The sequence below is a fragment of the Falco peregrinus genome, chromosome 4, assembly GCF_023634155.1.
Source record: "Falco peregrinus isolate bFalPer1 chromosome 4, bFalPer1.pri, whole genome shotgun sequence".
Lineage (NCBI taxonomy): Eukaryota > Metazoa > Chordata > Aves > Falconiformes > Falconidae > Falco > Falco peregrinus.
Window position 1 is genome coordinate 99,584,492 of NC_073724.1, and position 20,976 is coordinate 99,605,467.

The window sequence follows — 20,976 nt, forward strand, 5'->3', positions numbered from 1 at the left end:
ATCTTCCCCAATGCTTGTGAAAGGACACAGCCTGGCGGGTGGAGAGCGCCAGGAGCTGACATGGACACACACCCCCCTACACTTGCGGTCAGTGGTGCCATCATCACGACTTGCTCTTGGCAGCAGCTTAGTCAGTGAGGGACAGCAGAGCGGCGCTTGAGAACAGAAAAAATTTCTTCCAGTGCCACTCATCAAACCTGATGTCCTTGCAGGGCATTTGCGGTGGGCAGATCAAGTAGGAAATGAGGGTGGAGGGTATGTGCTGTTTGCCCCTGCAAGGAAGGGGTGGTGAAATAGCCCACTGCAGCATTTCCCAGTGTATCTCGCTCTCTCCCAGCTTCTCTGGCTCAGCAGCCACACTGCAGAAACCTCCTAGCACTTTCCTTAAAAGCCACAAACCAGCTGCAACATGACTGGTGTCTTCAGAGTAATCTGTTGGAAGTTAAACCAGCAATTCTTTCCTCAAATGACCAGCAGAAATTTCTGGAGGGCAAAGCGAAATAGCCCAGGCACGTGGGCCACTGTGTCCTGCTGACCGAAGGAGGCAAGTCCGGGCTCCACGGGCATTGAGCCCAGCCCTGTTAAAGCCAGGCAGCAGCTGCACGCCAGAGGTGGCTCTGCAGAAGGGCTCCAGCATACGGGAGTTGGAAACTTGGTGTTTGAGATTGCAACTAAGGCTTCTGAAGAAAAAAATAAATGTCAGCCAGCACATTGAGACTGTACTGGGAGGTGTGTAGGGCCAGAGCAGGCAAGTCCAAGTAAACCTGACACTTTCCAAGCCTTAGTGTCCTGACTGAGCAGGTGTAAAGGATGTCCCCATGGATGTGCGCAAATGCTTCTCCCTTCCAGAAGGCTCCCGAAGGCTACCCTCTCCAGACCCCTTCACTCTGAGAGAGCATGGGAGGTGTGTTAGCAGGGGATGACAGCACATCCTTCCTGCCTGGCTGGACCATCCATCACTCACTTAGGTCACTGCAGCAGAGACAAACCAAATTACCTGATGACCCATCAGCTCCTCCATTCATCCCCTTCTCCAGGAAAATAAAACCCAGTCAAGGGTACTCCTTGCTGCAGCAATACATCTTGCTCAGGTGCATTGTTATTCCTGGGCTCAGTGTCAGCCTGTGTGTGGAGGCAAATAAGACTCGGAAAGACTTATCTGAGCGTTATAAATTTCTGGTGGGGATGGACCCTACTAGCCTTGGCACAAACGCCTCCCATGGTTGTTCATGTCATTGATCCCTGTGGTGCTAATTGAGCTCATTTTAGGAGACAAGACCAATGCCCACATCCCACCCTCTTCAGAGGCTTATTTCTCTGAGCCAGGGCTAAGGCACTGTCAGTAGCTCCCATCCTTCTCTGCGCAGCCTCCCCCAGGCAGCAGCCCCCACTGAGGCTCGTACCCACAAGGTTTCTGCTTCCTGCAGGTTTCCTTCATTGGCCGCCTGCTTCAGCTCTCCCAGCGTGACCCTCTGCCTGGTGCTGATTGATAGCCACAAGGTCCTGGTTCAAGTTGAGCTGTTGCTAGTAACAACTTGCTCAAGCCTCCAAGCACAGCCCCAGGAAGATTAAACAAAGCTGTCCAAGTCCCTAGCGAGCAACATTTTCTCCAAGCATAAGGGATGAATCAAGGGGCTCAACAATCCTGGAGGAAGAAAAGGGCAACAGGAAAGCAAGCAGATGTTGTACAGTAACCACTGCTTCCTTTCCCAACACACAGCTGGCCCCTGTCTGGTGCTCCCAGGAGGGTCCTCTCAAGAGCCGCAGCTCCCCCAGATGACTCCCATGGATTGCATGGCCATTCCCTTACAGTGCAGAAAAGCTGGAGGAGGGAGAAAAATCACTGCAAGCCATCCTCCCTCCTTCCTACTTCTGACTCCACATCAGTAGCTTGATTTCAAAGCCACAGCATTTGAAAAATAAGCATTGGAGCTCAGGATGCCCTCTCATTTTCTGAGCCTTTGGGTCACATTACATCATAGCCCATCACTTTTCTTTTCGTGTGTGAAGGCTATAAATCTGCCTTGAATGACAGGAGACATTCATCTCCAGAAGCAGCGGGTTTTTAAGTAAGTCACATCACGGGACTTATACTGTGAATGCAAAAATATATAACATCAGAAATAATATAGAAAAATTAATAAGAAAAGAAGTCTGGCTTGCCTTTGATTTCTGGTGAGGAAAGCTGCATTTTCTTGAGAGCAGCAGCAATGTCTCTGTGAATCTTTCTTTATTATGGAGGCAGGAGAAACACTGTCAGTGTTTGCTGGTAGTACTATCTTCTCTCGATCTACCTGCTTGTGATATTATACAGAGTTTATGGTCAGAAGCAGAAAAAAAATATAAGAAATGTAAGTGTTCCAAGTTTCCATTTGCTTTGGGAGATCTTTTATTAAGGATTTTGCTGCTCTAAAATGTCCTCAGGATACAAATTGGTATTGACAAACTGCAGGAGGTCTCCTGAGGTTTCCACATTTAAAGTGTTATTTAAATACTATAAACTATTACAGCACTTGTGTTGTAGGGTCCATAATTTCATTGAGTGCACGCTGTTACAAGTTACAATACTTGATCCAGAAAAGAAACATGATCTTCCTTTCCCTCACCTGTTGCATTGTGCAAAATACCATCCCAAAACTACATCCCACCTTGCTTACAGTTTTGCAGCAAGTCCCAAGCATTCACTGAGAACTAAAACAAAGCAATGAACACCCATGGGTTAATATTTTTCTAAACCACTTGAAGAGCTGTGAAACTGCAGGTTGCACAAGATACCAAGGAATATGTGGATTTCATGAGGAAAAGTGGAGGTTTGGGGTTGGTTTTTGTTTCATCACACCTGGCTTTAGCTAGCTGGGGCAGAGACACTGACTTGTGACTTGGATGGCAGTGAGTGTCCTTAACAATGACTCTCGTGTGGTAAAACTGACCTGCAGGAGGGCTGGGGAAGGGTGAATGTGATTAGGTGTCACTGTTTTTCCTGGAGATGCACATACTGAAGTCAAGAGCTTCAGCCCAGGCTTGCCTGAAGCTTTGGGGAAGAAGAGGGTGGGCAGCGCAGGTGGGGGCAGCTCCTGCCCTCACGTGGGTGGCAGCCCTTGGAACATCCCCTGGGGACCTGAGCTGCACCCTGAGCCCCGGGGTTTTCCTCTCCAGCGCCTGCAGAGCCCTGCGTCCTGCATTTGATAATGACATGAGGTGGTTCAATGTTTCCATGATACATTGCTGAACTGGAGATGGAGAAAGTGTCCTGAGCACAGGCCCACAGGCCACAGCTCTGTTGCTTTTCAGCATGGGGAGACCAAAAAGAGTTACTATTGAGAACAGAAATTACGACAGCTATACCAGACTTCTGCTGGTATTTGCTGAGTGATTCTCTAAATTAAGTAACCTAAAAATGCCCCTTGGCAGTGTCCAAGCCACAGCTAATGGTCATGCTTGAGGGCATGGATTCCCCCCTAGATGGGAGCTGCTCCAGCAGCCAGAGGGAGGGTGCCAGATCCATCCCCACCAGTGATAATCCCAGTGCTAGCGGAGGCAGCTGTGCTGGTGGGAGGTTTGTTCTGGTTTACTTTTCCAGATCCTTTTCATGCTCAGCAGCACACCCACCCAGTGCTTCGCTAGGTGCTCCAGGAATGCCAGGTGATGTGTTGGTGGGCAACCTTCACCTCCCCAGAGGAAGGTGACAGGCCATTTCTCCCAGGAGCTCGTGCTCTCACAGGCACCTGCTAGCATGGCTCTATCAAGTCTTGAAGAGATGGAGCTCCTGGTGAAGGAATGAAACGCATGTCTCTAGCCCAGAAAATATGAGGGTCGGGGAGGGTCCTTGAGGTCATGTGGAGAAAGTAGTTGAAATGGGCAGAGGCTCACAGCTAAACAAAACAGATGGTGCACTGAAGAGATGGCAGAAAGCTGGGGCTGAGCAGGGCTCAGGAACTCATCCAGCTTGGCCAGCCCCAGAGCAGGAACATCTAACCCCACTGTGCTCTTCTTTCTTCTTTCTTTTTTTTTTTTTTTGTATTTATCTCTAGACTATTCTTAAAAATTCTGAAGGGTGAGATTTTATGGGATTACCGTGCTCCTTTTCTAAAGCCAACTGTCCAGACCCTTAGAAATTATTTCCAAATTTCTGGCCTAAATCCTGGTGCCGCAGCTTACATCCATTATTTGCTGTCTTCTCAACAGCTGACATGGAGGAGAGAAGACAAGCCCTGGTGAGAGGGAGCTGAGCTGCTGGAAATGCCTGAGGACAGGAGGGCTCCTCAGCACTAATCCTGCGGTATTCAGAAATGAGATGAGGCGGGAGCTGGTGCAGTGGCCCCAGGGTGTAAACAGAGGGGGGATTGCAGTCTGGAGGTGGGATGCCAAGTTAGGAATGCTTGTGGCCTGTTATCCCAAGCCCAGCTGAAGGCCTGGGAGGTCAGAGACAAGTAACTGTGGCCCAATGAGTATGAAAATGACAGCTCAGGAGCAAACCATCCCCTTGTGCAGAAAACCAGGAGTTTGTCTAAGCAGGTATCTTCTCAATTAACTGACATGCCAAATAAGAGATAACAGCTGGGGAAATGAGTGAGCGACCAAAAGGAGCATGCAAGCACTGTTCATTCACTCTGGGATGAAATCAGAAAGGACCAAGCCCAACTGGAGCTTAGGCTGGCTAGGGACAACGAGAAACACGAAGGGGTACTAAACATATGTTAGCAGCAAAAGGAAACTGTGGAGAAATTGTGGGTCCACCAACAAATGGGGGAGACAACCTACTGACAGATGATAAGCAAAAGACCAAAACATTTAATGCCTTTTTTGCAAACATTTTCATTGGCAAAGTTTAATCCCACACCTTCACATGTCCAGCACAATTTGGGAAGGAGGGGAACAACCAATGGGTGGAGCAACAAATGAAGGTCTACCTAGAGAAGTAAGTATTCAGATCCAGGTGAGCAGATGGGATTCACCTGATGGTGACTTCATGGCTGCTGTCCATCATCAGAAACTCCATGATCAGGTACAGCTCTGACCAGTGGAAAGTCTCCTGCAGCATTTTCATGTCAACCTGAGCAAACATGAGTTGGATGAACAAACTGTTAGATGGACTGAAAATTAGATGGACCATTAGGTCAAAGAATGGTAATCAATGTTGTGACAGGCCATCTGGCAGCCAGTAATGAACAGAGGACCCCAGGGAATGACACAGGAGCTGATACTGTTCAATATTTTCATCAGTCACCAGGCTGATAACACAGAGGGCACTTTCAGCGCATTTACAGATGGTAATAGCTTGGAAGCAATGACATCCATCTCCATTTGGCAGAGCTGGTAGAGTTTCAGTCCAGAGGGACCTTGAGAAATTTGGGACCTTGAGAAATTTGGGACCTGTGTCAATAGAAACCCCATAGCATTCAACAGGAGCAGCGCAAACCCCACAATTTGGTATAGGATGGCATCCTATTGCCTACGTAACTGCCATGCAGGAAAAGACCTGGGCTTTACTGTGAGTCTTCAGTGAGCATTTAATGCAAATCAGGCAAACTGTATACTGGAGATGCGTTAGGAGCAATGTGACTGGCAGTCGGAGGGTAGTTATTATTCCCTTTCTACTCAGTGTTGGTGAGGCTGCCCCAGAAATGTCGACCTGTGTTGGGACCCCCAGTTCAAGACATCACTGAGAAAATGGAGGAAGTCCACCAGAATGCTGGCAAGATGGATGGTGGCCTAGAGCACATGATCTGCAAAGAGATGCTGAGGGGCATGTGTTTTGGTAGTCTGGCAAAGAGGTGGCTTAGGAGTGGTCTAAACCCAGCCTGCACCTACATGAAGGGCAATGACAAAGACAGTGGAGCCAAACTCTACACATTAGTGGTGAGCTATACAGAAGAACCCCGGTCTTCACTGGAGTGACCACACTTGTCTCTTCAGGGGCCTGAAGGAGGGTCATGCAGTGGACATCTGTGGTGGACCTTTGACCACTCAATCCAGCAGACAGCTCAGTGCCTAGTTCTGCCTTGGGTGGCCCAGGCAGCTCCCTCCGAGCCAGTGCCCAGGCATTGCTCTAGGAACAGCTCATTCCCACAAGTTGTCCCCAAAAGACAGCACGGACAGGGTGGTGCCAGGTTCCTCCCACACGACCTTTAACAGCACCGTACGGGGCATTGCATCCTAAAATGCCTCCGACAAGCCTCGTGCAAGACAACAAAAAACCTGTTTTGCATTATGAAATTACCACCCTCATGGGCTCAAACCCAGCTCTCAAGTAATTTAGGATATTTTGAACTGTAGGGGACAAAAAAAGGGAAGAAATTGTCATTAGGGACCTGAGTATCCCAGAGGGCTCAGAAAAGACCCAGGACTGGAATGCTATTTCATGTAGATCTGGCTGATCGCAGGACAATTAGCTTTAAGCAGAGCGGATATGGGCCAGTCCACTGGGCCCTGGGCCTGGGGTTAAGTCACCAGCCCTCCTTCAGCTGCCAGCATAGGCACAACCATGGAGACTTGTGGTCAGTTGCCAGGAGAAGTCTCCCCCGTGGCTGTAAGTCACTTCCCCCAGCTCAGCTCCCTACTAGGAGGATGTTGAAGGTGAGGGAGGGCACAAGCAGTGAAAGGTGGAGCCCACCAGGTTACCTCCATCTAAGTAAGAAACGTTTATAATTACCAGTTCCCTTTGTACAGCTCAGAGGCATGTGTCTGTGCAGCATGGTGAGGAGCTGAAGTGACCTTTCCGTATCTCTCCTTCTCTGCTGTGTCCATGTGGAGGTGGACCCATGGAAGCGACAGTTTCCTCCTGTGTTTTCCCCTTACTGTGCAAGAGGATGATGCAGGCAGCAAGATAGCTCATTGCCCAGATTAAAATAACGCAGTTCTGCTTCAGATCTTGCTTACATTTTACGAGCTTCATACCTGAACATTTCATTAACAAAGGCAAATTGACTATAACGTCTTCTAAGCAAGCTTGCTCAGAAACCCCTGAAACAATCAAAAGCCAGGGAAAACAATTCATTGCATCTGATGCATCAGTTCTTGGAATTTTAGCTATATTAGGCAATACCTCATTGTTCACTCTATTAGCCTAATTGCATGCATATTTATTGTGTGCCGTTCTTTAGTATCTAGGCAAAATCAAAGTAGGCTGCTTCACTACTGAGGTAGCAATTTTGCATAAGAAACGTGGACAGTTTTACATCAGAATAATAATGCTATTCCATTATTCAAAACCAGAGCTAAAATTAGCAGTCACCTTAACAATCAGATGCATATTTTATCTTCAAGGTATGAGCCTGAATTAGCACAGACCTCTGCCTCGTATTAACAGCCCTTAGTGCTAGTTAGGTTCTTCTACACCAAGATCATTGGCATGAGATAGGCACGTGAGACTCAGACTATCTTTTAGGTTTGTATCTTCCTATTTAAATACTAGAGGAACTGCAGAAGTCACACTCCATCTTCATCTAATTGCTAGGTGCCAAAAAACTGCATAAACCTTGAGACAGGACATTTTATATACTTTTTATATATACCATGCTATTAAAAAGGTATATAAAATGTCCTGTCTCGAGGTTTATGCAGTTAAACACTTGCTGGTACGTGTTTAAAGGAAAACCGAGTCAAATCTACCTGCAGAATTTCACCTGCTTGTGCTCACTCCAAAAGCACCAGTGCTTTTTTGAGGCCACCCTTAAAATGATACAGCATCTTTCCCTCCATTGGGTGGCTGAGGGATTGGGGCTCCTAGTACAGAGCAGGTGCTGTAGCTCATCTGCACATTCTAAATAACAGCCAAAGCCTTGTTGTGCAACAGCCACAAAACAGTCCATCAGGAGGTCTTTTAATAAGCCATATGTGAGCAGCACTTGGACAGATGGAAAAATTCCCTCTTGACCAGTGCTGTGTTTTAAGCACCCTTAATCTGCAGGGACATTGCCACTTGAATGGGATACCGGGCACCTTGAAGAATGCAATAAACCCAAACAAAGCTCTCTGATTTAGCCTCTATAGGCTGTCTGAGACATGAAGGGGTAAGAGAAAGGGTTAAAAAAAAAATAATCATAGTTCTGATAAAAAATCCTCAAATGTCCCTCCTGCCTGTACTGATGGAGTGGTTACTTCATGTCTAAAGCCAGGGCCAGTTTTTTCCCAACTCAGTTTAGAGGCAGGTGGAGGAAACGTGGCTGCTAAACGACGGTGAAGAATGATGAAATACTGGAAATCTGGACCATGGACTTGTCTCCTCATGGCTGGGGTGCACAGACTGGGGGGGCTGCCCAAGATGTGGACTTCACGCAGAGTGGTTCCTCCCTGTGGAGGAGCAAAATGGTCACATGTGCCTCCTTCTCTTCATGGGCTGTAGAGGATGCTTTGCTCAGAAGCTGCTGAGATCGTAGAAACATAAAATCACTTAGGTTGAAAAAGACCTTTAAGATTTTCAAGTCCAACTGTTAACCCAGCACTGCCAAGTCCACCACTAAGCCATGTCACTAAGCACCACATCTGCACGTCTTTTAAACGCCTCCAGGGATGGTGACTCAACCAGCTCCCTGGGCAGCCTGTTCCAATGCTTAACCACCTTTTCCATGAAGACATTTTTCCTAATATCCAATCTAAACTGCCTGTGGCGCAACTTGAGGCCATTTCCTCTTGTCTTATCACTTATTATCTGGGAGAAGAGCCCGACCGAGCCCACCTGCCTACCCCCTCCCTTCAGGCAGCTGCAGAGAGCGATAAGGTCTCCCCTCAGCCTCCTCCTCTCCAGGCTGAACACCCCCAGCTCCCTCAGCTGCTCCTCATCAGACTTGTGCCCCAGCCCCTTCCCCAGCCCCGTTGCCCTTCCCTGGACACGCTCCAGCACCCCAATGTCTTTCTTGTAGATGTCTCAGTTCAGGTGAGGGGAGTCCCCCCCCAGCTGCTGGCAGGACCCAGGGCTAACTCCTGGGGGCTGGGGGGGCAGCTGCCCCTGTCACTGGTGCTGGGCTTGGTGGGGTGACCACCAGACCTTCTGCTTCCCAGCAGCTGAGTGCAACCCATCTATTTTCATCCAAATCAGCCTAACCGTATCCAAATTTATGGCCTGCTCTTGCGTTACAGGTAGGCAACACCTCCTTAGCTGCTTCAGGCCCTAAGGGGCTGCCAATACCACGCTGCTGTTGCTGTGATTTCTCTGTGATCTCTGCATTCCTCAGGCTTCTGCCAGTTCTATCTCGCAGGGTTAGAGAGATCTTCAGACTTCTTAATATCAAAAGAAATGGGATCAGTGCAAAGTCTGCTTGCTAAGCGTGGTTCAGTTCAAACTGTGCTCCTGAAGGCTCCTGGGAGGGTTCAGGGCTGTGAGCCCCAGACAACAGGCATGTCTCTGCCTGTGCTGGGATTTGTTTGCAGGAGGGGAAGGAAATACCAGGTGTGGGACTGGAGTTAGTAATTCACCTTGCTGCCCCAACTGGGAGAGGCTTTAGTCCCCTCTTCTCAGAGCTGCTCCCAGAAACAATATTTGCTGACACTGGCTTACCATCCCAAGAGGGGAAATTACTATGAAATGTTTACAAGGCCCATCTGAAACCTGAGAAGAAGTCTTTTTTAGTAATGGGAAAAGAGCCAAATGCCTTAGAAGAGAAATATTCCAGCTTTAAGAATTAATTACTACTTCCCAGTAATGCAGGTTGACAAATAACCTTGCGCAATTTCCTGGACAGATACACTTTAATGTCAATATCATGCACAGATAAGAGCAAAATATTCAGTCCACTGAACCATAACCCCACAAGCCCCACACATGGGCAGATGCTTTTGTCCAAGCACTTACCCAGCAAAGCCCAGAGGATAAGGCATGGGGCTAAAGCAGCCACCTATACACAGCAGCTCACTCCATGAGGGCCTCTGGGTGAGGATTTCTCCTCTGGATGGTTATTTCCAGTCAAGAAAGCAAAACAAAAGCAAAACATGGATAGCAAACAACCAAATGCATTTTTAGAAACAGCAGCTGTAGCATCTGTGGAGCTCTATAATCATCATGCAAAGTTTACTACATAGCTTTCCAGTTGTAAATCAAGTATTACAGGCCAATGAAATGTTACACAATTTCTATAGCCTAGTTGTTCTTTTAGTAGTGTGGGATGACATCGTATAACTGGTTATGCTCCACAATATACACTGGCATAAGAAGCCACAATATGTATTTATATTTCTTTCAGTCAAGACCACCAAACAATGAAGTAAGAAAACTTCATAAACCAATTATCTCAAAACCAGTTTCAACAAAAAGGCAACGTTTTCTCCTTCTTTTTGGATAGGTGGAAAGAGGAGAGTGGTGGAAGAGCAAATTTGAGAATCAATGGGGTTTTCTGGAAGTCTGAGTTATCACTAATAATGCAAAATTGAAGCTGAGCTGCTGCTTTGTGAGCCGTGCTTTAACTCAGAATAAGTTTTTCAGGGACATCACTCTGAAGGTACCTCAGGAAGAAAGCTCTTTGGAGGATTGCATGTACCTTGGTGCAGTGATGCGATGACAGCATCACCCCTGGAGATATTGCTCCTAGAAGGACAACTGGCTTCAGATCCTGACTTTAGGAGCAACTGAAGAGATCTTGCTGTCTTGCTGGTGTGAATCACTAGTGGTCATGCGCCAAGTGCAACAACTGCTGCTAAAGGTCAACTTTCCCTAAAGGACTTTATTCTGAACCTACTCAGACCTTCTTAAATAAACAGCAGCTTCACCAAAAGCTGTTGAAGTCCCACAGGACTAAAATTGTTTTATAGGAGGTCCAGGCATGGGATGCACATTTGTTTCCAGTTGTCTGTCCACCCAAGCCTCAACCGCTTTTGCTCCTTGACCAAAGCTGGAACCCAGCTCTTGCCTACAGTGTGAATGCAACCCTTGCTCACAATCCATCTTGTTCACAGTCCTTCATCTCAACAAACCACAGAAATACAGGATGGACCTGCAGTACTGAGCACCGCATGTGCTGATAGCCAAGTCCCTGCCAAGACACAGCAAGGAAGCAGCCTGGGTCCAGGCTGCTCAAACAGGGCAGAAAGCGAGGGGACATCCATAAAGCCTTTTGAAGAAAACATCCCTATGTCTGTCTGGGGATCTGTGGCTCCAGAACTGAAGCATGCAGAGCAGGTTGATGGCAGCTAGTGTTTTAAAATTCATGAAGTCTTAAACCGTTACTGGATGATTTCAGTGCTTGGAGATAACTAGACAAAATAGCCCAACGGGGGAGATGCTGATGTAGTAGCAGCCATAATAATGCGTGATGCCGCACACTTCCCTCCTGAAAACCCACTCATCCTTCTTGTCAGGGGAAATTGCTGTGATTCTGTTTCACAGCAGAGGTGGTGGGAGGAAGGAGGCAGACACTTATTTTCCTCTGATCAAGGAGAAAGGCTGGGCCATGCCCCACTTACCCTCCTGAAGCTGTCCTGGCCTCTGGGTGAAGGGCTTAGAAACTGGTGACAGCGAGTATTCGGTAGGGAGAGCATGAGTAGCCGTGGCCCAAGAGGAACAAGGCTTTGGAGCTCCTCTGCTAGCACTTGAGAAATGCTTTTCCCTCCCTGCCCTGACGTGCCCCTCTTTGCCCGTTTGCCCTGGACTGAAAAAAATGCCAGGGCAAAATGACCTGGGAGCTAGTGGGCTCCTCCTGAGCTTTGCCTATCAGCTCAGGGTCACACGGACTGAAAATTCCTGGGTGAAGCTAAATCTGTGCCAGCCAGGGCAAATTCTGACAAATAGCCTAAATGCCTGATTTTTGTACCTGTACCCAAAAGCATTATCCTGAATGCCCCAGCTCAGCTGCTGTCTTAGACTGGAGCCAGGTCAGAGCAGCTCTCCCTCCCTGCCGTGGGCATACATTAGCTGGCAGGATTCCCTGTTATATCCCGGAGGATATGCCCCTCATCCTGCCCCTGACACGCAGGTGAACCAGCCCAACAGCATGGCAAGTGCAGGGAGGGGACGGGAGGGTTTGCACCTCCACCTGAACATGGGTGCCTATGTAACGAGGGGCATCTCTTTAGGTTCTTCCTATAGCAAAGATGGGGCAAATGACTGTATTTACCTTCCTGCTCTTGCTCATCCCTCCGTGTGCCCACCAGCTCCTGCACAAACTGCCCCCGTACCACAGCAGGGCCCCGAGCTCCTGCTTCACCAGGGACAATGGGAGGTGCCAGATGTTGGTGCAAAACACTCTTTATAACCTGGCCTTTGAGGACCACAGTGAGATGTGGACAGGTCCAGTACATTACCCTTTTAGCATATTTTGTGCCAATACAGGAGCTGGATACCTTTAGCAGCTTCTTGGTGAAACTCTGTACTGGATCCATGAGTAGGAAATCAAGCTTTGGCATTTCCAAAGGCAAAAGCTACAGTTTAAAAAACAACCAAAACTGTATCACAGTGGTGAGTTCTCTTGGAAACAATTTGTTATCACTTGTTTCAGGATGGTGAAATGCTGCATAAATATCTCACTTGTGATTTTTCAGCTCCCCTTCAAATTTCCTTGTGAATGTGTGGCCCCTGTGGTGAGTTCAAGCCTGCTAGGGATGTGGTCATTCTCATCAACCCTGCAGCCCTGCTCCCCTTGAGCCCCCAGCCCAATGTTCTGGGCCTGGCAGAGCAACTCTCACAGCAAAGAAATATTTAAAATGTGTTTAAAACAATATTCTGACTTGTCCAGGCTGCCACCATGCTTTTGCACTTCATTGAATTAACTCAAGACTTTTGGACCCAGTTTGCAGTCCCAGTTTCAGTCTGTTCTTGAAGGTCTGGAGCTCTCCCGTTCCCTTTGGTAGGGCAGCACAGGGCCTTCATAGAGGAGATAATACAGGTAACATGCCTGGACTGATGTCCACGTGGCCCTGGATGGGGAATAGAGCTGCTGGCATCCCACACCCCTAACCAGCACTAACAGGGGCCTCCGATGCTTCCTTCTAGAGCATCATCCTTAACTTGCTCAGTCACCCTTCCCTCAATTACCACCATCAAGAAGACTTTCACCTGCAGATCAGCAGCGGAGATGTCCCAGAAAGCTTCAAGTCCCAGGGGTCAGAAACAACAGAGGCTGCCTGCTAACTGCAAGGTACAGCCACGTCCCTGCAGTACAAGGAGTTACACAGCAGCTACCTGCCACCTTTCCTAAGAAAAGGGCAGAAGAAAACAGTCTTTGGACTTAATCTGCGAGGTTAAAATAATCAAATCAAATCAAATCCACATATCTCTTACTGGAGTTGAGCTTGAGTGGGGACAGCAAGTTTTGCCCTGTACAGATGACTCCACTTCCACACTTACTGAGCGTGGAGTAGAGCTTTATTTTTTACCAACACCATGCACATGCTTCAAAGGCATATTTGAAGTGCAAAACCCCACATTCCAAGCTCAGACACCCAGCAAGCAGTTAATAAAACCCATTCTAGTATGGTTTAGAGCTTATGTGAAGGAAGAGTAGAGTCTGACCTGTTTCCAATGGCGACAAAATTGCCCTGGGGAACATAAAAGATGCAATTCCTTTTAAATGTAGCTATTTTCTGTTAAGGGAACCTACGCATCAGTCCTTCCTATCACACATCTCCAGAGAAAGCAAGAGCCATCCCACACACTCCTCTGCTGCGGATTGCTCAGCACTTTCTTCCATGGTAATCACTAGGAGAAACTCAACCCTCCTGTTAAATGCTTGGGGCTCAAAAGATTAATTCTGTGGGATACATCTCTAAAGAACATCAGAAACCGAAATTCATTCCTAACAGCTTATCATCATCCAGGCAATTACAGGTGCAAGCAAAACAGCAGTTTTGAGGGAGGAAAGTGATCCTACTATAACCAGAATTGTTACAGACAGTTTTACATTTTCACGTTTAATAGAGCTTTTTTTCTCTCCATATAAAGCTTTCCATCAAAGGCTTTCCAAGCGTTTTATAACAGCAGGCGAGTGTTACATCATTATCGCTCCTATTTTACAAACAGGAAACAGAGGCCCCAAAAAAGTATCTGAGCGGGATAAAAACAGCATATCCCAGCCCAAAACAGAAATGGAATCAAAACCTCCTGGCAAAAAAACCCAACCTTCTCCAACTCCCTCTATTTAGTTGCAATGCAGCTTTTTTTATTTATTATTTTTAAATAACTCAACCAGTCAAACAAGTGAGAATGGCAAGAAAATGACAAGCTTCAACATACTTACTTCCATACCGCTGGCTTTAGTACAAAAATAAAGATTTTTATTAACAAGTTTACAAAAATAAAGTCTGTCGAATCACACAGGATCTCATCAGGGGGCTTATTTGACTTTGGAAGACAAAGCCTGTTTGAAACGTCTCTTTAGATCTTGCATGTTGGGAGATTTGGGCCGAGGGATGATGGATGACCGCCTCCTGTCCGTGCTGCCGGCATGCTGTAGTTTGCTGACCTCCTTGCAAAGATACTGGAAAACATCACAGACACCTTGGGAGTCATCGCTCGTGGAGATTTCCAAGAACAGGCTGCCCAGTTCGTTTGCCAGCTGTAGTCCCTCTTTCGCCTGTACTTGCCTGGCATGGAGGAGGTCTGCCTTGTTCCCCACAATTATGACGGGAGTCCTGGCATCTGGGTGGACCTTGCGTATGTGCTGGTAGAGAGGTCGGACTGACTGGTAGCTGCTGTAGTCTGTGATGGAGTAGACCAGAAGGAAGCCCTCTGCCCACTTCACACACCTGGACAGGGAGTCTAGCACCTGCACACAGTCCTCCTGCACCTGCGGTACAACAGAGAGCCCAGATTTGGTGTCGTGCCGTGAAAGCATAGAGCTTGTACTATAGACAGCACCGGCTCCAAGGGGAAGGCTGAGCTCAGTCTCAGGAGACAGAGCTGCCCACCCTGGCCCTGGGAAAGCGAGGCTCAGAAGCTGAGCCTTCAGGTGGCGGAGAAGAACCGATCGATCTGAAGCACCTCCGTACCTGGATGCACCCCGGCGTGTCTTGGATTTGCACGGCGACGGGGTCCCCCTCCAGCTGGACCAGCCTGGAGTAGAGGTTGCCTGGGGAGCAGAGAGCCGTCAGGCACCAGCCCGGCCGCGGGGGCCCCGCCGCGCCCCGCCGCCCCCTGCCTCACCTGTGTTGGGCTCGTAGTCGCCGATGAACCGCTTCGTCAAGAACCGCACGATCATCGCTGCAAGACAGAGCGGCCGCGTCAGGCGGGGGGACGCGGGGAGAGGGGCAGCCCGCGCCCCCCGCCCCCCCCCCGCACTCACCGCTCTTGCCCACCCCGCGGGCGCCCAGCACGGCCAGGCGGAGCTGGGCGCCGGGCGGCCCCGGGGCGCACTCGGCGATGGGCGCCAGCAGGAAGGGCTGGGACATGCTGGGCAGGCGCATGGGAGGCGCGGCCCGGCCCGGCCCGGCTCAGCTCGGCTCGGCTCCCCCGGCAGCGGCTTTTCAAGGCTCCGCCAGCAGCGCCGTGGCGGGGCCGCCCCGCCGGCTGCACCGCCCCCAGCCCGGCCACCGCCCCCGGCGGTACCGCCCCGCAGCTCCCGCCCCCCCCGCGCTTGTACCCGGCCCCTTCCCCACCACCCCCTGCCCCGTTCCCAGCCCGTGGGGCGCCCCCATCCCCATCCCTCCGCCCTGGGCGCGGGCACCAGCGGGGCAGGGGACAGCCCGGGCAACCCGGACACAGCGGCACCCCGCCTGCATCACCCCCGCCGGGCAGTAACGGGGTGCTCCCCCGCACCGGCCCCAACCGCTGCAAGGGGCTCCTGCTTCCTGCACCCTCCCCACACGAAAAGAAGGGAGCGGTTTATTCTTTTCTCTCAGGCTAACTTGTTTCCCACACCTGGACACATCCCTCCCCAGCCAGCCCCAAAACCCCAGCTTTGTGGATCAAGCAACAGCCAGCCCCGAAACCAAAGCAGTCCACGGGGGCCTTAAGGTCTGGACGAGGCCCTTTGGTTTTTTGAAGGGGAAGAAAGCTCCAAACAAGAAGGTGCTCCACCACAGGCTGCCATTAAAGGAGTCTCAAAGCCACGAACAGCTGCACAGATGCTCCAGCCTCTGCCAATGGTTGCCCTGGCTCCTGTAAAACCACTGCTGCAGCACGCTGCTTTGCAAGCGTGTAAGCGTTCACAAGATGAATAATCCGTTCAAGGGCTGTTTCATTTTCATCTGGGAGATACACACAAAGGAAACGAGATGGAGGCGGCCAGCAGGCTGGTACTCAAAAGGAGCAGTCTCACCGCTGTCTCACAGCCCAGCACCATGGGGTGACGGCACTGCTGTGGGCAGCCCAGGCACCCCTGGTCACCTGCATGCAGGCAACAGAGCTGAACCTCAGCAGTAGTGGGGCTGTGTGCTGCTGCTGCGCTCCCTTCAATACAGCTCTCTGGAGATGCACACAAGTCATGTTTTTCCTTGCTTTCCTCTTGTCCTCCCTCTTGCTTTCTCCCTACATCCCTGCAAGGGCCCAGGTACCCAACCTGCTCCGCACTTCTCTGGGCATCCTCAGCCCCAGTCCCTCCAGCAACATGACAACACCAGAACAATGCTGCCAGCTCTGCTCTGCTGGAGCAAAGATGTCACTGAGGAAAGTAAACGCTTGGCACTGTGGGGACAAGGGTGGGGACCCTGCTGCCCATGGGCACGGAGTTTGTGCAGGGAGCAGAGGCATAGCTCAGGCTCTGCACCCCACAGCAGCCAAAGGACCAGCCACCCCCCACAACAACATTCTGCCCTATTTAAAGATCCTCCCCTGGCACCCCAGAAATGTTCTACCTGGTGGTGATTCCATGCTGCTCTTTGCTGAAGGGTTGCACACACTTCACAGAAGTTAAGGCCATGCTAATTAACCTGTTGAAGCAGTGCCTGCACAAGAGCACGGTGAAAGAAGTGCTGTTGATTATTTGCGTTACTCTAGTGCCTAAGAACCCCTAACATCAAGGGCACTTTTCACCTTCAAAAACTGATTGCCTCTAAAATTTCTACACTCCCCACCACGCCAGTGAGCCCTTTTCATTTTATAAACAAGATTTCTCTTGTACCACTAAAAGCTTTTGGTTTCCAGAGGTTCATGCTACCGTCATCTGCTCTCATTGTCATGGGACCACTTGTCTTTGGCCTCGCTCGCAGTGCCAGCCAGGCTATTCTTACACGTTTCTTTACAAAAGAGCTATCAGACTCAGTGCAGCATGCCCTTGGAAGGCTACTGAACAGAGTCCACTCCAGGCAGATGATTCCCAGGTGCCGAGCTGTGAAAGCAGTAGTATTAACATAACACCGTTCCCAAAACTTGAGGAGCTACTCTTTTCCTGGGCAGCTGTAGAGCTCATGCTGCCTCGCCTGCTGCTGAGAGCACCCTGAAAGGGCAGACGGTGATGGTCAGGCACGGAGATGACAGTGCAGAAACCCAGGTAGGAAAGCCTGCAAAGGAATTAATTCCCAGGGGGGTGATGAGCTGTCTCTCCATCAGCACCTACTCTGGTGCAACAGGAGCAGTTCAGCAGGCCGAAGCAGCTGGGGCTCAGATTCCTCACATAGGGGGGCTCAGATTAGCTGTCCCCATGCTAAGCAATCCCTGGGATGTATGAACCTCAAAGCTATCCCAAGGAGCCTTTCCTTTCTCAGCTGGAGATTGTATTTGGAAGTGCCACGCTGCACTTCCATCCATCCCATGCAGGTGGCCCATGCCACCATCCCTATGGCCTATCACTATCCCCTTTCCCACAGCAACACCACTCACTCCTGTTCACACGATGACCCAGGGACACCACAACCTGCCTGACCCACCTCCCTGTTCCGAGCCCTGGCAACAATCAACAGCGGGTACTTTGGGGGGAGGGAGTAGGTGACTTACTGCTGTGGCTGCAGCAGGAAGGCTGTCCCGAGAGCCTCTGGAGCTCTTCTCTAAGAAACAGAATACAGTGTTTTCCTGGGAGTCTCTGCTGCTGTGGTGGAGTCAGCTAGAAGTTCTGGGCTTAAGAATGGTAGGACCATGTGAGATAACCAGCAGCAAGCACAAAGCTTTTCCACGTGGAGAAGCACTGGCAAGAACCTTTGCTGTGAGCTGGCATGGCTTCACCACTCTCCTAGGAACTTTCAGGAGCACAAGGCAAGACCGCAGGTATTCCTTAGACTCCCCAATGCCTGCTGATCAACAGCCAAGGAGTTTGGAGTGGGCATGGACAAAAAGGTGACTGAGGGCCCAAGGGCCAGCACCCAAATAGTGGAAACTTAAATCAGCAACCTTAGCCAGAGCTTTCTATTTTTCTGGGTTCCTGAGCTGTATGGGTGGTGATGGGAGTGATGTCCCTACCCCACGCTTCAACAAGGATGGTTATGACAACATAAATCCCAGCAGCTACAAGTTGATTCTTATGTAGACCTTCATAGTACGTCCACCAAGGGAGATGCATGGACAGGAAGAGCTCGTAATCTGCGTCTTCCATACCACTGCCCTGTGGATTGCAGGGACAGCTGGTACCTTCTTCCCATGCAAGGAGAAGACTGTGTGCAGCAGAAGGTGCCCCCTGCACTGTGGGAGACACTACCCACACATGCGCGTGCGCACGCACACACACCCCCCAAGTCATGAGGGGCTACCCAGACAATGACGAGCTCAGTTGAACCTTGTCTTTTCACCACACACCTGAACTACAGGAATCCATGGTGCCTTGCAGTCTGCAAGGACAGGGCGAGCCTGTCCTGCCTGGTGGGACAGGGAGCGTCACCTCCTCTGGCAGGTGTACAGGCTGCTCTTGGCACCCTCTGGACCAGCCAGGACACCCCCGCACAGGATCTGTGTCTGGGATGCTAGACGTCCCTTTCATCATGAGGGCCATGAACCTGCCAAGTCCAGGACTGCGCTGAGGACAACTGAGTGGTCAAGACCGTTTTCCCCCATCTGATACACCCAACAGGAAGATTACATAAGCATGGATTGTTAGCATATCCCCACGGCAGCTGCTTACCTGCCCCCCACCAGGAATGGGGATGGAGGTGTCCATACATCCCTTGCTCCCCTCAGGCACGCACACTTCATCTGCTCCCTCCTAGGGCCCTCAGCCCACAGCCCCTTTGCATGGGCATGGTTCCTCCTCCCCGGTCCTTTCACTGACCTTCCTGGCCACACACAGTGTTAGCATGAACACTGCCTACACAGCCCTCGGGAAACCTGAGGTCTTGGTGTCACGGATACACTAAAAAAGGACAAAGCCAACAGCTCAGGTGGCTTCCCTGCCTGTCTAAAGACCGCATGACATCCTGGCAGGGCACCAGCTGCAAAGGTTCGAGGCAGTAGAACCTGGTAAGGAGACAGCTCGGCCCCCACCTCCTAATTAGGCTCTACGAAACAGCGACAAAGCACCACACTGAAGTGTAATGGCTTGTGCTAATCCACAGCCACTTCACTCTCCACACGTTGGACAGGAACCGCCTGTCCACCAGCTCTGGGGTAACAAAGCCTCTGTGCTAGAAGGGGACTGGATGACAGGTTAACATACACCAAACTTCTGCAAAACTGGCTTTTGAACTAGGGATTCCTGAATTCTGCTAGCTCACAGTGTGTCCAATTGTATGGGAAACCTATAGCTTTCCAGATTTCACAACAGCTCTCCACAATTCAAAGTATCACGGAATGAAACAAAATTCGGCTGTCATGGTATGAAGAGCTTGTAGCTAGCTTGTAGCTGACATGCTCATGGCGAGGTTTTGCATGCTAAGCACAGCCTCAGAACAGGACCACAGAGAACTGGTTACAGCTTATGGGTCAAGTGTGCAAAACCCCTTCCAGAGCAAGCCAAAGGGGAGAACTTGCAACCCAACCACCACAAGCAAGCACACTTTCTCCACCCCTCTGGGTGGAGAGGCTGAACTGCCAACATCACTTCCCTTTCTTCCCACACCTTTGGCAAGTCCCACATGCACTTAAAACTATCCCATCAAGAAGGACACGTTTCAAGTTAGACTCTAGTTTCATGACTGAAGGTGTCCTGACAGGCAGTTATTCAACTTTTCTCAATTCACAGATCTCCCTCTTTCGTCAGGACTGTGCAAAAACAGGGCAGCTGAACATGAGGGAAGCAAACTTCAACAGCAGATACCAAGACCTGTAAATATCCGGGCTGTGCTTCTGCAAACCTGAGACTACCAGGAAAACCACCACTGCACTGACAGCAACTAACAGGTAGTATCTACACACCCAAGACAGGCCAACCAAACCTTAGTTAACTTGTTCTGTTTTCAAACAGTAAAAACCCCAAAAAAGGCTATTCTCTTCCGGTACAAACAATTTCATTTTCAGTCATTTCTGGGAATCCTGACCAAGGGAAGCACCCTCTCCTTCTCCTCCCAGCCCACACACAGCTTCCAAATACATGAGCATCTACTGTTGGCATAGTGACCTTAAAAACACTGAAACCAAATAAATTGGAAACCGCTGTAATGCACGGTGTCTCTTGAAGCACAGCTCTTAAGTGAGACTATATGCTGTCTAGTCTTACTATTCCAAATTGTTGGAAGCAAGTTCAGAAATTTAGAACTACCCACCACTGAAGGTTAACCATTTCATCATGTTGCTACTGATAATTCACTGCAATACTGAGAAGTACAAACCAAACACAGACCTAAACAACTTACACAAGCGTGCATGAGAAAAAAAAATAAATCTAACATACCATCACCACAGCTTGTACCCAAGAAAGCCTCCCACTTAATTCCTTCAGATGCAAACCCTAATGGAAAACAATGCTTGTGAGCCAAACACAGATTTTTAATTTGTTGTGGAAACTGACAAGCCAAAACAGCTGATAAAGGTCTAAGGCTTAGTATGCAAATCTAACTGCTCCCAGAAAATCCCACTTGATCATAAAAACTACACGCATAAGCTGCTACAGTGAACACATCAACCTCACTTCAGGAGACGGTGGTGCACTCCATGTCCAATCCATGCAGTGTCAAAATACACAATACTAGGTAGTGTATCTGTCTGTTAACAGGTAGGCTTTGCTCCATCATCTTCAAGGCATTTCCAAAGTCATT

General features: G+C 49.6%; 1 protein-coding gene across 1 annotated transcript; it reads right to left on the reverse strand.

The window, feature by feature from the left end:
• Positions 1-14,058: 14,058 nt before the first annotated feature.
• RASL11A (RAS like family 11 member A) lies at positions 14,059-15,365 on the reverse strand. Its single transcript, XM_055803120.1, has 4 exons — positions 15,207-15,365; positions 15,068-15,124; positions 14,914-14,993; positions 14,059-14,711 (listed from the first exon to the last, which is right to left on the reverse strand). Exons 1-4 carry the CDS (start codon positions 15,325-15,327, stop codon positions 14,259-14,261), a joined length of 711 nt encoding a protein of 236 aa, XP_055659095.1. The 5' UTR covers positions 15,328-15,365; the 3' UTR covers positions 14,059-14,258.
• Positions 15,366-20,976: the final 5,611 nt, after the last annotated feature.

What these genes read in the sequence shown, in the direction of transcription:
- RASL11A (XM_055803120.1), bottom strand. Translation starts at nt 15,327, where the DNA reads ATGCGCCTGCCCAGCATGTCCCAGCCCTTCCTGCTGGCGCCCATCGCC. An exon ending in CGACTACGAGCCCAACACAG is followed by an intron (nt 14,994 to 15,067) that starts GTGAGGCAGGGG and finishes TCTGCTCCCCAG; the next exon opens with GCAACCTCTACTCCAGGCTG. An exon ending in ACACGCCGGGGTGCATCCAG is followed by an intron (nt 14,712 to 14,913) that starts GTACGGAGGTGC and finishes GTTGTACCGCAG; the next exon opens with GTGCAGGAGGACTGTGTGCA.